General features: G+C 39.0%; 2 protein-coding genes across 9 annotated transcripts in view; one reads left to right on the forward strand and one right to left on the reverse strand.

Annotated features, from left to right (window-relative positions):
• The window catches only part of RAB5A (RAB5A, member RAS oncogene family), an 18,857-nt gene extending 6,074 nt beyond the window's left edge, over positions 1–12,783 (reverse strand). The window contains exons 1-5 of one of the 4 annotated variants that reach the window (XM_054814296.1): positions 11,222–11,342; positions 10,051–10,119; positions 6,420–6,670; positions 2,617–2,768; positions 1,500–1,622 (exon numbers count right to left, since the gene is read on the reverse strand). In XM_054814296.1, the coding sequence (XP_054670271.1) occupies positions 1,500–1,622; positions 2,617–2,768; positions 6,420–6,582 (438 nt within the window). In that variant the 5' untranslated portion in view covers positions 6,583–6,670; positions 10,051–10,119; positions 11,222–11,342. Of the gene's footprint in view, positions 1–1,499; positions 1,623–2,616; positions 2,769–6,419; positions 6,671–10,050; positions 10,120–11,221; positions 11,354–12,530 lie in introns of those variants that run through there. The other 3 variants (XM_054814297.1, XM_054814299.1, XM_054814298.1) reach the window with 3 other exon arrangements.
• Positions 12,754–17,572, forward strand: part of EFHB (EF-hand domain family member B) — a 26,191-nt gene continuing 21,372 nt past the window's right edge. For 3 of the 5 annotated variants that reach the window (XM_054814290.1, XM_054814292.1, XM_054814293.1), the window contains exon 1: positions 12,754–13,090. In XM_054814290.1, the coding sequence (XP_054670265.1) occupies positions 12,824–13,090 (267 nt within the window). In that variant the 5' untranslated portion in view covers positions 12,754–12,823. The remainder of the gene's footprint in view (positions 13,091–17,572) is intronic. The other 2 variants (XM_054814295.1, XM_054814294.1) reach the window with 1 other exon arrangement.

Here is a 17,572-nt window from a genome sequence, read left to right on the forward strand (position 1 = left end):
TACCCTGGAAAGGAGGCAGTTTGCGAACTGTCTTGAACCTTTCAACTATTGAGGTAGATGGATCTGAACTGTTTCATTATTGTGACAGAAATTCACAATTGTAAAACAAATAAGCAGCACTGAACATCTTGCCACATTATCTCCCTTTTCAGCCTGAATTTTGGTCTGAAATACACGGTTTATAAAGTTTTCTATTTTTGCCACTTCCTGTTAGCCAATTTGGCTAAGAATCCCCAGCTTCTTATGATAATGTAACTGCCTTCACATTGAAGAGGACATCTGCAAAAAGCCAAACTATAAATTACCTATAATGAAAAAAGTAATCTACAGCATTCTATACTCAATTTAAGTGACATCTACTAAGATCTATGTAACTATATCTGAAATAACACAGTAACAAATACCTAAAATCCAAGATGTGCTTTGCAATGGGAAAGGATTGTCAAGCCTGCAAGGAGTCCATAAACCCACATTAACAAAAAAAAAAAAAAAAAAAAAAAAAGAACATTTGAAAAATATTAAGATTGTAATTGTAAAAAATTAGTAAAGGTAGTTCTACTTTGGTAATCAAATTTGATAAAGTTTTTGACTGCACACATGTATGAAATTTATGTTAAATACCACAATTTTTCACAAAACAAAGGTCTTCTGTCACAATTGACATGGAAGTACAAAATTAGACAATCCAGGTGTTGCATTCTGGCAGAAATATACCTAAAGCACTACTAACCTTCATAGTCCGACTCCTATAGTTACAAAAGGATTTATTACTACACACAGCAGTAAACACACAGTGCCAGTAAATACAGATTAAAACACTAAGAGAATTAATGACTAATAAATACAATCTTAATTCAAATTCAATCAATTTTGAATGGACCAGAACCACCTGTAGTAAGTTTTATTTGCTTTGGAAGCTATATTCTGATTACTTGGTTAAACTTTCTAGAAGATAAAATAGAAATATTGCAGTGAGAACACAAAGATATCCACTAAACCAAAAAGAATGCCATGAAAAGCACAACTAAAACTTGAACACTGCTTCAACATTATAGCCTGAGCGAGTTAAGCACAATCAATCAGCTTTATATCATGTGATAATCAAAATTCTCCTGCTGGTAAGTCAGACAGAATGGTTTGCACTGCAAGTTACCGTTGTCTCATCCACTGAAACTCTAGTTACTGATAATTTTGGGTAGAAGACAGGAAGAGGTCACATCAAAGAACAGAAATTCAATTAGCCTTAAAGATATGCAAATGAATGAGTTATTCCTCAAAGTCAAACTTAATGATTCAAAAAACTCTATTGCTACACATCACTTGTACAGAAATAGATTTTTCGGTAGCATATATAACTTAATTAGGCTCAGCTGACATTTGTATTTAACAGCATGACCTCTATAACAACTGGCTAGGCTATGCATATAAGCCCCTTGTAGGTTTGTTTACTTTCTATTCCAACAAAATGCTATTTCTATAAACAGAAGTTATGTACATACCTGGAAATCCACAGCTCTTTTGTTAGCTAGATCAGCTTTGTTTCCTGCTAAAGCTATTACAATGTTAGGACTTGCTTGTCGCTGAAGTTCTTTGACCCAATTTTTCGCTCTGGCAAAGGACTCCTGTTAATGATTGCAAAATGATGCAACTGAGTTTTATCATCCTTTTGTACTCACCTATTATCCCAATCTCTGTTATCTACACTTCAAGCAAAAGGCCAATGCAAGGCTGCTACCTTTGTCCAAAGGCACACTCCAACTTGCCAACTGAGCTTTTAAAATGAAACATTCCTACCTTAGTTCTCAAATGTGCTTAGTTGGGATAATGCTGAAAAAGTAAGTAAAGATAGGAAGATCTTTATATAGACAAGAGTAAGAAAAGAGAATTTGTTAAGAAAGAAAATGGGAATTTTAATTTTTCCTCTAGAAGAATCAAGTTTATGAACAACTATTGAAAGGGTCTCAAAACAATTTCTAATTACTGAACACTGTTTACTATGGTACAGGGTTTCTGGGTTTGAGTGTTTTGGTTTTGAAATCTCATTTTACCAAAACCAAGTGAAGCTTATCTGATCTAAGTTCAAATAAAAAGAAATCAAATAACCTTAGGTTTTGGTCCCAATGGCTTGTCCTACCTTTCTAATCCTTACCCGTAACTTGCAATAATACAGTATTAAAATAATGTCTTTCACTATCAGAAATAAACTGCCATCAGCAACGTGATGAGAGTAACAGCTCAGTTCTGGTGAACTGATTTAAAGGTGGGTTTGAAACACTTCTACAACGGAATTTACTTTCTTTCTCTCTCTTTCTAATACAATAATAATAATTAAAAAACACCTAGAAATGGTTTTTCAGCAAGAGAAGTTTACAGACACAATTTAACATTACATAGTCCAATACAAAAAATGAGCAACCTGATCTAGTGAAAGATGTCCCTGCACATGGCAGGGGGGCTGGACTAGATGACCTTTAAAGGTCCTTTCCAACCCAAACCACTCTGATTGTATGAAATGATGAACTGATTCACACAAGTCAGTGAGAAAAATTAAGGAAACATCGATGCAAGACTGCTAATTTTCAAATCCCCCGTGTGCCTCCCTAATACAGCACTTACCTCATTTGTAATGTCGTATACCACTATAGCTGCTTGCGCTCCTCTGTAGTACATGGGTGCTAAACTGTGGTACCGCTCTTGCCCAGCTGTATCCCAAATTTCAAATTTTACCGTTGTATCATCGAGACATACAGTCTGGGTTAGAAAAGCAGCTACAAAAAAGATAGAGGTGCTGAAACCAGAAGTCTGCTTATATCTCTATATTCATATAAAATTATGTTCACAGAGATGCAAACATGATTTCCTTAAACAATTCAAGCCTATTATTAAAATATAGCAGGTTTGAAGCAAGCATTAGCTGACAGACCGTAACTCTGACCAACACATAACAGTTACTTAAATAACGAATCTTTCCTTAAGTTAAAGACATAAGAAAGCAATAATTGGAAACAACTCCTTTTTTTATTTTGTAATAGTGAATCTGAGTAACCACAAGCCTTCTCTCAAGTATTCTAAATACATTTCATCCTGCTTCAACAGACTATACAGAATACCAGTAACAGCATCCTATCACGCTATAATCCCCAACAGTTCAGATATTTACAGTGCTACACATTTACACTATGTATAGTATCTTAAAGCTTTGACCTTCAGCTCCTGACAACTCCAGCTTAGTTAACAGGTACTGAAGAAAGAATTGCTTCTCAAAAGTTCTTGTTCTTAAAGCAGCCATATTTTTGACTTTGCATGCAAATGACCTCAAGAATTAATTTTAGCATAATTTTGACAGCCTGCAGTTTCAGGGAAACTTGCATCCATTGCCACTACAGCTAAATGCACTACCATAAATAATGGTCTTCTAATTACAGAAAACAGTAAGTAACCTATTTGAGTTTTCAAACAGTTACTCCTAGTAAAGATTTTCCATTCAGGTTAAGGTACACATTAGAAATACAGAGGTGAGTACCCAGACAATATAGAAACTCATATTACAAAACTAAGCTAGAATCACAAGAATTTCTTGTCGGGGGAAGCAAGATTTCCTTCTACTGAGGTTCTCTTCTACCTTAGTTTTTGAAGTTTAAAAATAAGCACACGACTATTACAGTGGTCTGACAAGCTGTCTTGATTACCTGCTTTATAGTCATATTGTTTGCCCAGTTATAGTACACGCACAGCAGAAAATGCAAGAATTCCAAGAATTTAGATGAAAGTTTGAGCAATCCAGCATAAATGCTTGGAGTTGTTTTTCCAGTTATGACAGACATTTAGTGAAATACTGTGGACTGGCTTGCCCTTGCTCCTTCCACAAACAAACAGCAACAACAAAAAATTTAAGACTACCTGCTCAATGAAACACTAAGGGAAGCCCCCTACTTGGCTGAATTGGGGACTCTCATCATGAAGCATACTGACACATTGTGGCCAAATTAAATCGAATGTCTGAAGAGGTACTGACCCATAACCTTGGCATACCTGCGATGTTACCCTGTCCCACACACTTCAAGACATCATAGCCTATGAATCATTCCAAAACTGCTGCAACTTTCAACTCAACTTATTACAGTAAACCAAAAGCAAGTCGATCTTGCTTTATAAAGGACACTAACTACCATACAGAAGCTGACTAGTTAAGCGGTCAGGTGTTCCTGCTTCAGGGGTATTCACATCCATCACAGATGAGCAGGTAGGTTGGAGAAGGTAAAGGCTTTGATGTTCCAATGTTAAATCACCATAAATCTCTCTAAGTGCGAAACATGCACGCACTGGTAAAACAGGCTCCTCTTGGTAGTTCCCCAAGCAGCCCAGAACAAAATTAAAGAGGGAAAAGAAAAATATATCCTGCATCAGACTAAAGGCTTCCACCTCAAAACCAGCTCAATATCATATTTCTCCAAGGCACAGACAAGATGCTAAACAAGTAGAATATTAAGTTCTTATAGACATTATTCTCTTCAACAGAAGAGTGTACCTACACTCCATAAATGAGGGGAAGTACTCAGGAAGAGAATTAAAACAAGGGTTTATTCTATATGACATCCTCTTGTTTTTGTTGAAAAGAACATTTCAACCACCATAAAGTGCCAGTTAATTTCAGCAAACAAGGTAACTTTCTTCTATCTTGCAAGGCCATAGTAAATTGACAATTAATCATCTGTGTTAATTATCTGAAAGCCTATCAGCCTTAACAGCCATACTTTTGTCTTAAGCAACTAACAGGCATTGCTACATGAGTCTGAAGTGGCAAAGTCTAGTTATCAAACACACTACCACATGTCTGCCTTTAACTGCACTCTTTCAGATGTTTTTATTCAGCTTCACAATGCCCATAAGCCTCTCTTTGTTAAAAGGCTCTTCTTTATACAAAGAAAATTATGCCTTAGGCAACTACAATCTACAGAGTTAAACAGCTTTCTCTATAGAAAACTTTTTTTGAATCCCAACATTGCTACATTTAATCTCTCTCAGCTGTATTATATAGCATTTCCTTGTTTCTATTCTATATAGAAGAGGCACAAGATAATACAGAGATTACACTAAACTCCATATATCTGAACTTGAACTTAAGCTGCTGTTTAACCTTTTTACAGATTTTAAATGGTGTAACAGAGTTTGGGTTAGCCCTAGTTCTAACCAGACACTAAACCAAGAAAAAAAAAAAAACCAAAAAGGAGGTTAAATGAACTGGAGATAGCTGAAATTGAGCAATGAATATCACTTGACTGTTTTTTTAAGTTAATCACATTGATGTTGGGAATTCACTATAGATCTTTAAGAATGCTGTCCATATTACCATATAGCTGTATGAGATAATACAGAAGCCTTTCACACTAATACTTATCCTAAAGCCATTATAAAACACACAAAGCCAAAAGTGAGCATTAGTAATACTGCTAAAGGAGTAAAAAAGTGGTTCTCCATTTATGCTGACAGATACACAAAATAAATACATGTAACAACTAGAAATAGGGTAAAAAAATGATGCAACGAAATTCAGCTTGTATTTATTTTTGTAAGCCTTGTAGATTTTTTTACTTTTCAACAACTGTTCATGTGTAAAGACACATACAGACCACTGAAAGGGCTTCACAAATATTACAATGAAACAGACTGACTCATGCAAGCAGCAACAGGGCCTACTAGAGAATATCAGTCCATAAAATCCATATCTTGTTTAAGTCTGTATGCCGTTAAGTAGGTTTAGGATAAGTTTAAATCTATCCAAGGAGGAATACAGCTCAAAGCACAAACTTCAACATACAATATAACAGAAGAAATCTGCCAGTGGGTGAGATAAAATCTGTTCACAGTTAAACAGATTTTTTCTTTGTTATTATTCTAGTACCCAGCACCTGTTTTGTTTGAAGTCACAATACGTAAAAACAGCACATTAAATTCTGTCATTACTAACAAAGGAAGGTATATCTAGAAATATAGCAAGTTCTGCCAAATCAGAAGCAAAGTCAGGATGCATAAATGACAACACAACCCTTTGGGAAGACAGAGCACTTTGTTTTCATAGAAACAAAAGTTCTTAATTCTTATTAAGTAGTTATTTCATGCATTTAGCATACAACACAACATAGCCACACATCCACCAACAAACAAAATATAACATCAAGCCTGGTTTTCAAAACTATGCAGTTCAAGCACATTTGCTTTCCCCACTTGACACAGATGTTTGCTACAGCCTTGTGCCAACTACAACTTTTAGCTTAGAAAGTTATAGTTCTCAATTAGAGGCTCAGATTTGATCCTTGCTGTCAATGACCCATTCTAGAATTGCCATTACATTCAAGGTTGTGAAGAGCAAGGATAATATAAATTAAATGTGAAACAAATTAACAGGATAATTTTCTCACCTCCAATTGTACTTTCTTGAAACTCATGAAACTGTCCTTTTACAAAACGAAGCACCAAACTTGATTTGCCAACTGCAGACTCTCCTAAAAGTACTAGTTTGAACTGGCAAATTTTATTTCCAGCATTCGGCCCATTGGGTCTTGTTGCTCCTCGATTAGCCATGCCCAAATTAGAAAGAAGTCCTTTGTTTCAAGCTTGTGAAAGCGAGTTCCAGGATTCAGATCTCAGTGGTGCTTCTGCCAGTAACAACCTGTTTATGAAAAGACAGTGGATGGTATTAGATTTACAAACCAAGTAAGAAAAATCTAATTCACTAACGCAACATGTACTACATATAACTTGTCCTAATATTTACCAAAGCCAAGAGTCCAGAGTACAGTTACCATCACTGTTAAGATGTCGACCATAGACAAAACCTATGACAAATGAACCAGTTACCATCTTCAATACCCACTCTTCCCACTAAAGCTTAAAATTAGAACATTGAAATCCAATTATGTTTCTTCTTGCAAGACTTCAGTCTCTTATTTCTTATATCAAGATTGAAGTATCAAGATTCAGACTTTCACATTATTGGTAAAATATCAAATGCCAAGAAATAATATTTTTTTTCCATAATTTTGCTATTGCTAAGAAATATTCCAAAGCCAGCACCACTACAGGATGCTAAAATATTGAGTAAATTGGGGACACGATCACCACATCAAGTTCTTTGTAAGTATACTTCATCAATTCACTTCTATCATATATATCAAATACAGTTTCCTTAAATAAAAGTACAGAAGATATTGATGCACAAATCATTAATACTTTCTCTAGTTAACAACTGTGCTTTGAAAAGCAAAAGTATAAAGCCTTCCACATGTAGAAAAATGGATTGTCTTGACCAGTAAGAATTCCAGATCACTTTGTGCAAGTCACCAAAGAACTATCATATGATGATAAATTGCTGTTTCCAGTATTAACACATGCCCTAGCAGATCAATATTCAGAGATCTATCTATTCTTCTTTCAAATTCCTTAAAAAAAAATCAACAATATTTATTCAAATGGACAGGCAAGCTTTTAGACTCTGCTAGTATAATTTCTGAACCTAAGATTTATGCTTTTACACACTAAACAGTAGAGATAAATCTTTTTGCAGGTAGGCATTGCTGTATGAAAGACCGGTACAATAATTTTCCGTATTCTCTTTCCTCCTATTTCCCAAAATGAAATTCCAACTGAGCCCACAGGAAATATACCTAAATGATGGTCACAGCTCTCAGTGAGAGAAGCACCTGCTTCTACATGTCTGCTAAAAAACCCCACAAAAACAAACAAGAAACCCCACAAACCACCAAACCAAAACCCAGCTTATAACTTTGTCCTACTCCAGTTAATTATTTACTTGAATTGTGCACACTTTGTGGGGATACAGCTTTGCCAGTGTCTAGGATGCAAGCAAGTTAGTTGAGAGCATATTCTCCTAACACAGAAAATGGCTCTAATACATATGTTGCAAAAAGGTAAGTGAACCTCCTACTTTCAAATGACTTGTTGCTCTTTCTTCCTTATGGTGAAGGAACTATATTTTAAACCAAGCAGTAGTCTTTAGCCATCTTCCCATTTCAAACCGCTTAGCACATATATCAGGCACTTGAGCATTCCAGTTTGCTACACACCTAGCTCAAATGCTAAGCCTTCATTCTCCTTCTTAACTCTCCCTTTTGTAAACTCGAGTCCTGAAGAATCTTCTTTTTTGAAAGTGCTTTTAGTGGAACTCCATCCTCCACCAAGAAACCCCCTCACAAACTAGTTTCCATGCAATAAGTGAAAAGTGCTAGAAATCTTAGCATTATTTATTCACTAACAGTTGAAAAACTGGCATTTTATTTCCAACTGTAAAAATTACTTGAATATAGGTCTTAGAAAAAAAAAATTTTCAACATCTTAAAGATGCTCCTTTTCCCATACTTCTCAAAATAACTTAGCTTCTTCCAGGTAGGATATTCCAATCCTGTATTCATCCCTGCCTGTCCTGAGTTTGTGTCCTGTTTGACTATTATGATATCCTCAAATCAACAGATTTTTTATTTTAGTTGCACATCATGATCTAATAAATATCAAGTTTTGGATATATGTTCTTACAAACATGTGAAAGTGTACCACAGTGAAAGAATGTTTCTGTGAAGCAAAAAAGCCCTGCATGTTGCATCATCATTATCATTAAATACCATGATAATTACATATGAAAATTATTACTCATTGAATTAATTTTGGTTGACTATTTTAGAGTACAGAAATGAATCCAGTTATTTCAAAAATACCAGAGCTTTCATCCTTACTGTATAAAACAAAAATCACACACAGTTTGTGTGTTGGTTGTCAGGCAAGACTCTTCCCCTCCCCTTGCGCTGCTGAAATATGCTTCAGAAGTTGTGGAGCAATTTGGATAAAAATGGATCAGTGACAACAGTTAATCTCTCCCTAATTGGACTACAAGAGAGAAAGCAGCCAAAACATAGGTAGCTCAGAATACTCTTAGCCATTTGTGTATCTTTTCCTTTGGAAAAGTAATGAAGACAATTAAGTTATTTCTGTTTTAAAATGAAATACATCTGTTTGCTGTAGCATTCTGGTGTGTTTGGATAACCACAAAATAATTTTAAAACCTTTAATCTTAATTCATCCCATGTTTTTCTAGACTCTGCAGCACTAATAAAGACAGAAGGACTACATCCAATGACCATGCAAGTTGGTAGTCTTTGGAGCAAGTGACTTCTAGATGACACACAGCAAGGAAATCAACCCACTACACTGGTTGCTCACTATGACTTCTTTTTGCTTACTGTTTCCCATATTGAAAGCAAAAGGAGGTATGACAGAAAACCAGGCAAGACTGATTTAACTCGCATATATATTTGTTCCAACTGGCCATTTACAGCTTTTAGTTATTCAGATTTATATCACTTCCAAAACAGTAATTACTAGCCCTTGCAAAACTGCTTCAAAACCCAAAGCTGAAACAGGTTGTCAAGAAAAATATCTAATTCAATTTTTACAGATGCCCAAGCTACAGAAGCTGTAGTTATCAGAGAACTTCAAAGTTTACAGCCCTTATAACAAAATCGTTCTAGATGCTCAGATACCACGTACAAAAATAACCAACTCTCAAGCTGATAGAGATCACACTACCTGAGAGGAAGGCCATCAAGTCCCAGAAACATAATGCAAACATCATCCATTCCATAGTCACATCAATATATCTAATAACTTAAGAATAAACCTACTGCAGTCATGCTACCCACTGTTTAACAGCTCAGGATAAAAAAAAATGCAAGACTGAAAACCTGATAGAGCACATACAGGTGCTTTTCATGTATTAAAAAAGGCACTAACATCTTTTGTAAGTGCATATGGAAATCATCATCTTTTGAAGCTTCAGATGATATTGAAACTGTTCAGTAATTTCAAAACACGGCAACATACAAACAAGAAAAACAAGGGAAAGATTTTCTTCATCTGAACAGAAGCAGTACTACAGTTTGACACAGCCATTACAAAAATGTTTTGGCCTGCTCTTTTCACATTTGTGTTCTGAACATGGTGCCTCACAAGGATTTTAAAGTAAATTTCAATGCTACAGACCCCATGCATGCTCCAAGCCTCAGGTCACATTCATCCTCCAGTTCCGTAAGTCATCTCTAAAATACTAGCCTTGAGAATGGTAAAAAAAGCACACAAGAGAGAAATACTACATTCAGTATGCTACACAGACTGCAAATTCAAGTCTTTTTTCACAAATCACTTTCAAGACAATTCTGAACACTTATTTCAAGGGCTTAGCAGCCATACCTATTTTCTACCCTTAGCTTTGGTGAAAATTTCCAAGAAAAGACCCACTGACATCCCCCCACCATTTTTGTATACTAAGCAAACTTTGTAATCAATGTTTGGAACATATGAAGAAAGAAAACCTAGAGATATTTTCATTCATCTATACAAAAGCAAGTACATGACTGTTTGACTTGAACCAAGCTCTTAAAATGATACATATGGAAGTTACGTAAGGGAATTACTCATATAAAAATCTGCTGAGGAAAGTACTATGGAAGTTGCTTGGATGGATGGCTTCATATGGATAGAAATGAGGGAGATTGTCTCACTTTTATGGAGTTTAATGTGAGAACTCCATCATGTATTAAAAAGCAAGGCCCATTTTGCAGTCTTGGGCACTACAAATACATAGGTCCTTCTGCAAGTAGGAACTTTCACTCTCCTCAAGAATATCCCCCAAAGGCACAGCAGCTTCAAGCTGAAATGCCAGAACAACAAAGTTGGGAGCATAGTATTAAAGTACTGCAGTTAATCCTATGAAGTAATTTACCAGATGCTAGGTATTCTCATCACTCTAGAAAAGAAATTTATATGCTGCTAGATAGTCTTTGTTAATGAGTTTTATTTATGAAAGTCATAAGTATTTTAAAAGATCACCACACAAATTTGATTATGTTTGAGTCTCTGTACAAAATACCAACAGTCCTAGCCAATACCTAAAAATACAAAGACCACAACAAAAATTCACAATAAATTTAACACTGGAACATTCCACCACTTTTAGATTACAGGGCAAATGGCAGTGCTTCTTACCATGAACACACTTACTATTGTAGTAATTTCTAATAGACTTTTTCATACTTTATGAACAGAGACAGATCATACAATGTTGAGGTTGCAACCATTATCTACTTCAAATTTGTTCATACTGGACTATCTGGAATGTTTTAAAAAGCTGTATTTATTAGGCACTCCTACTAACCAAGTCTTTTGTTATTCCTTTCCAGGTTTGGCAGAATTAGGGTGGCATCTTAATGCAGCATTCAAGACAGTGATACATACAAGTATCAAAATGCTTCTCACGTGTAAGCCAGTTTATATTGAAACATAATGAGACAGTAAGCTAAACAAGTGAATCAACACAGTCACTGCAAAAAAAATCATAGCCTAGAAAATAACCATCTCATAAGCTCATATGAAAGATGTATAGTACCAATTGTTTTCTGATAAACTGGTTTATCATGCAGGAAATGTAAGTACTGATGACTGTACTATGATTATTTCTAGCCACCTCACTTCAGCCAACATTTTATTATTACAGAATAACAATACACACATGCAATCTAGCCTGCCTGCAACTCTGAAAAGTCACTACCAAATTGGAAAATACAAAGATGGCATGCTTTTTACTCAGTCTGAACATTACATGGAAGAAGCTGATTTATGTCAGCTGCTTAATTAGCTGTTCAGCCTCTCTTTGCCATCACTGGGCTCTGAAAGAAGCATAAAGTAGAAAAAAAAAATCATCAAAAATGCTAAGAGCATAGTCTTTCATGGCCCTATTGTCCGGAACATTTTGATAGTCCAACAATTCAGCTCTCCCCTAAAACATAAGAGGGCATATGTTTGTTCCTGCACCATACTCTAGCTTTATGTCCAGTTACAGTTCAGTCTTATGCAGAGCATACCCAGTATACTAGGCCTGTCGTGATCCCTCGGATGGCAACGTGGTGTCTGAGTATTTTACTTCCCACCTTATTCACCGTCCCTTCTCCAGCCGCAAACGAAAGGGAAAGCAAGGGACCCATCACCCAACCTCCCTTTCCGTATCTCACAAGCAACTCGAAGGGAACAACCCTACCCTTGCAGCTGGACTCAGAGAGTGACACCCCACTGCAGGAGAGCCCGCACGCAGGGAAGGATCCCCGCTCTCCCCTCCTCGCCGCGGTCGGGGCCCAGCCCCTCCAAACCCCGCCGCCACCACCACCACCACCTCCCCTCCCCCGCGGCTCCCTTCCAGGCACAGGAATAAGGGGAAGTGGGAAAATCGGGGGCGCCATTTTGAGACGGAAAGGGAGAGACCAGCCTGTCCTCCCCGCACGCCGGGCTGCCCACCCCGGCAGTCCGCACCACGACCCAATGTTCCCGCAGGGCCCGACGGCGGCGCCCGGGGGAGGCGGCCACCGGCAGGAGCCCGAACAACAGACGCCCCCCTCCCCCTCGCCGCCGGGACCCCCCCGCCCCGCGAGCGCGGTCCCCCGCCCCGTCTCGCCTCGCCACCGCCTCCTCACCTGGCCGGGCCGCGGCGGCCGCGCACGGGGGAGGGGGAGGAGGGGGAGCCGGGCGGCGGCGCAGCGACGTCTGTCCGTCCGACGGGGCTGGCGGGTGAGCCGGGGCAGGGTGGGCGGAGGAGGGGGAAAAGGGGAGGCGGCTCCTCGGCGGGGCGCGGGAGAGGGGTGGGGGCGGGGGCGCAGCCGTGCCTCACCCAGCCCACCGCCAACTTCCGCCGCCGCCGCCTCTGCTCCGACCAAAACACACAGGCACACGTACTTCCGCCGCCGCCACGTCACGGCCCGCACGCGGCATGCGCTTCCGGTTCGTCCGCCCATCACGTGACCCCATTCTTTTCCCACCTTTTTCTTCCCCCTCCTCCTTTTGTTTCTTCTTCCTCTCTTCCTCTACCCGGTCGTTACCATGGCAACGCGGGGGGGGCTGGTACCCCTTCCATACCCCTCCTGCAACGGTCGCCACGTGCCAGCCCGGAGGCCTCCGGGAGAGGCGCGAGGCGGGACGGGAGCCCCCGCCGGCCGTAGCACGCGGGGTCCGCGTCACGCCTGTGCCTTGTAGCCGGGTAAGTCCCGAGGAGCCGCTGGTCACTGCAGAGGTGGCCTCTCAGCAGCGCGGGAACTTCGCCCGTTTGGTCCGCAGGACGCCCCGTGCCTCCTGCTTCGCCACGCCGAGGAGAAGCGTCTCGGGGAGCCGCCGAGCATCTCCCGTGCCTGTCCTCTGGGGACTGCGGGCGCAGCGCAGACCGAGGAGGCCGCTGAGGTGCCGGGGATGGGAGCTGGGTATCACACAGACAGAAGGGTTCTGGTTTAATGCTTTAAAAGAACCAGTTTCCAAAGCTATTAGTCAGTTGAGTTGAAAGAAGGAACTACACAGGAAAATCTGAGTTACAGTTGGGAATTTACCTAACTTTCTAAAAATCAAACAACCACTGATGAAGCCTTAGACATAGGCCCATTAGCGGGAGAGAGCTAAAACTTAAGAGAACAGGTTGCTAACACAGAACGAGTCTTGATGGCTTAGTAGGTGGATGCAAACAGTGTGACTTAATACATGCAAATATTAAATAACACACCTTGCTGTACAAGTTGTTGGACATAGGTCATTGATTCTCTGTATTACTGGTGTATTTTTGTGAAGTCTTCGTAATCCTGTGGGCATTTTTATGTCTATAATTGAGGAAGAATGCTGAAGAATTTGAGGCTAATTCAGAGATGGCTTTTAAGAATGGTTAAAAGACTGGAAAACTTGCCTCACAGTGGAGGATGCAAAGACCTGCTGACCTCATAAGAGAGAAGGGTAAGGATCACTTGGTCACAGACTGTAAGTGGGCTGTACAGGAAACAAAGCAGTGATGATAAATGTTTTTTCAGTCTAGCAGCTTTAACAACATCTAATAGTTGGCATTTGAAGGAAATAAAAACCAGAGCTAGTAAGACATTTAATAAGTTTATCAATAATGTTATTTAATCATTGGTACAACTTAATGAAGATTGTTTAGATACTCCATCGCTGGAAATACTTAATCAAGATTTGATGTTGCTGTCTTCTCAAAATATGCTTTAGTTCAACCACATGTAATTTAATGCAAACAAAAGTTAAGTTACGGAAAGCCTATGGCTAGTGTTATACTGGAGCTGAGGCTCCATTATGCCATTCATTCATAAAAGCATAGGACTTTAGTGTTAGTCGTCCAGTCAATCCTCTTGCCAATGCAGATTTATCTTCTCCTGTTGTTGCTGCTACTTTAGAAATATGCTGAGAACAGGAAGGAAGGTATAATCCATCATGTCACAGCCTTTTTTTTTTTTTTTTAATCATCTCCACTCTTTAGTGCTGCTTTGGAAATATCTCATTACTTGTAAAATATTATAGCCAATGGCCTTGGAATGAGAGGGAAATCAGCAAATCTCATATCTGTCGCCTGTTGTGTTTTCCTTTTTGTCTTTTTTCCCCTTCTCTAGTGTGGGCATACCAATACTTCAAAAGTTTCTGAAGTGAATGGAATAAAACCAGATTGTTCTTTTTCTTTTCATCTTCAATTCTTCTTTTCCATGTACTTCTTCCATTGTTAGCAGATTGGTATAGAGTAATAATTTCACCATTCTGCTTTACTAAGTAAAAGTTAATCACTTACATAAATGCTTTTCATAAGGCCAATATGGAATTTAAAAAAAAGTGAAAAAGACTTTGAGTTCACCAGTGATGTCAAGTGCCGGACTAGTTCCCAAGAAACCTGTTTGAAAGTATGGAAGTTTTCTGAGCTGTGAGTTTGCTGAAGCTTACAGTAAAGAGTGCCTTTTAGAGTATTTGTAAGAGTTGCCCTTTAAAGCAGGTAATCCTGCCCTAATGCACTGCTTATTTGCCATAACCCTCTGACTGGTTTCAGTATGTTAATTGGACTGCAGGATTTGCTGAGCAGAATCCTGATAAACAGATGTCTTTTACTATATACATTATGAGCATACATCCAAGCGCCAGCCAGTATCCAGCCAACCTGGCAGCTGCTCACTTGCTCACTCACCGACCTCCCTGCAGCAGGACAGAGAATAGAATAGGAAGAACAAAAGCAAGAAAACTTGTGGATCAAGATAAAAACAGTTTAATAGATGAAGGAAAGAGGCAGCGTGGGGGGAAGGCAATACAAAAGAAATCACTCACCACCTCCCACAAACAGACCAATGTCCAAGCAGCAGCTACCTTAGGAGTTATCACTTTCTTCTTCTACCTCCAATTCTTATTGCTGAGCATGATGCTATGTGAGGTAGAAATATCCCTTTGATCAATTTGGGTCAGCTGTCCTGGCTGTATTCCCCTCCAACATTTCTTGCCCACCCCCTGGGTGGGGATGATGACAAAGTGGGGAAAAAGAGAAAGCCTTGACCATGTGCAAGGACTGTTCAGCAGTAGCTGAAGTATTGCTGTGTTATCAACAGTTTTAGTCACAAATCCAAAACATAGCACCGTGTGGGCTGCTACGAAGAAAATCAACTCCATCCCAGCCAGACCCAGTACATACATGAACAGTTTGGGATGAAAAATTGCAAGTATTCCACTGTGAGTCTTTAGAATGACTTGAACTTAAATTCCATGTAGAGATTAAATGCTTATGCCATACATGGCATTTCACTTAATCCACTCAAATGAAGAGCCACTGATGGCAGGTATGATCCCAGTCCATTTCCAGCTGCAAGCTTCCATCTCTTGAGTAAGTCATGATACCCTACAGCTGCAGAGTGAGTTGGATCAACTACTGATCTCATGCAGCAATTACTCGCCAAAAGACATGGTTTTCTACTGGCTCAGCTGAGCCGACTCACCTGTGGCTGCAGGCTGACTAGATCTGGTGTAGATGAGACTAAAGGAGCATGAGTTCAGGGAAGAAAAAGAGCCAAGAACCACCTGTTTGGCAGTAAACTTTCGTTATGTGTAATGTGAAACCACATGCTCAGTTTACACAAGAAGAATGAGAGAAAGTATGAAAGGTGGTGTGGCAATGTTCCATATGAGGGGATCTGATATGCTGTACTTCTAATATAAATAAATACTTTACAAATCCAGAATAATCTTTCAGATTAGCAAATGTAGCTGAAATTGAAGGTTGATTTGATTTTTTTGATGCAGGAATTATATTCATGGGATATACTTGCACTACTAAAAAGGGAGCAAAAGTGATAGTGTTTTCTCATGAGAGAGAATTTTTCTCTTCAAAGTCCTTGAGCAGACCTAAGATATGTAGGCCATTTTGCTGAAACTGCTAGCGTGAATGCAAATCTCACATGGTTTTTGTCTGTTAAGTATATAAGTGGTCCATGTTTTGGATTATGTGATGGATACACTCTGAGACTCAGATCCCACAACAGCAGAGCTACGATACTGGTGCGCTGCTAGAAAGCGTGTGTTAGATGCACGAGGTGGTTCCTACTGGCTAGCTCCCTGACAGCAACACAGAGCTATAGTGTGTCTGTAGCTTTGTGAAACTCCCAAATTGTTCATAGCTGGTTGACACTGACATACGGGGTCAGCAAACACCAAAGATTTACTGTGAATGTATGAAATAGAGGCAGGAGAGCATGTGGCAGTAATGAAATGTCTGAATTCCAGTTACCGTATTTTGGGCTTGATAGATCTGTGAATGTTAGTGGTGAAGAAGAGTTTCTTCTGTTGTGGTCTGGACAAATAGGTGTTTAAGAAAAGCTCTGAAATTGCCCAGATAGCCCTCCCAGTGATCATGCTTTCATATTTTATGTCGTCTTGGGTCATACGTCAAATAACAAAAGTGAAACTGTTGGATGATGTTAACAAAAAAAATTATGCTACCAAATGGATTTCTATCTATTTCAGCATTTCTCTGCAGAATTTAATAATATGTACCATTCAGTCTTTTTGTGTTTAAATGTGACTCTAGATGTGTAATACTAAATGGAAGTTGACTGTAGAGGACGTGCAGAGTATCTTTATTCTGTTTGAACTTCCCAATTTTTTTTTCATGTGTCCATCGGTTATAATTTCCTTTGTTTCTGTCTGTCTTCCATCTCTGCTTGTCTACATTGTCTCTGTACATCCATTGGTTTGGTTGTATCATAGCATATAGAACATGTGCAGCACATAGAAATCAGTAATTTTCTATCTGTAAATGAGGTGAATAAAAAATGTGAAAGTAACCAGGCAATAACAACAGCAAAGTGTATCAGCATGGCTAATGTCCTTCAAGAGTTTCACAAAATTTGCAGCATTTTATGTCAAGTTTTCTGGCCTTCAGAGACTTTAAGAAATTTACAGACTTAGTGCTTTGACTGCCATCTATGCTAGCACCATAGTCAGAATGAGAACTGTGTTGCAGAACGTGGGGTCTTTCTGCTTCATAAAGAAAGTAAAATGCAGGGGTTCAGGCAGTTTCCATTCCTCAGTTTTAGCCTGAACAAGACAGAAAAAGGCATGATATTGTGGGAACTGGATGCTAGCAAATAGTGATAACTTTCAAATGACAAGCACTGTTTAGTAAAAAAGTACTGCTGTAGAAGGGAATATTTTGTTCAAATTTTTC

The sequence above is a fragment of the Grus americana genome, chromosome 2 (assembly GCF_028858705.1).
Source record: "Grus americana isolate bGruAme1 chromosome 2, bGruAme1.mat, whole genome shotgun sequence".
Classification (NCBI taxonomy): Eukaryota; Metazoa; Chordata; class Aves; order Gruiformes; family Gruidae; genus Grus; species Grus americana.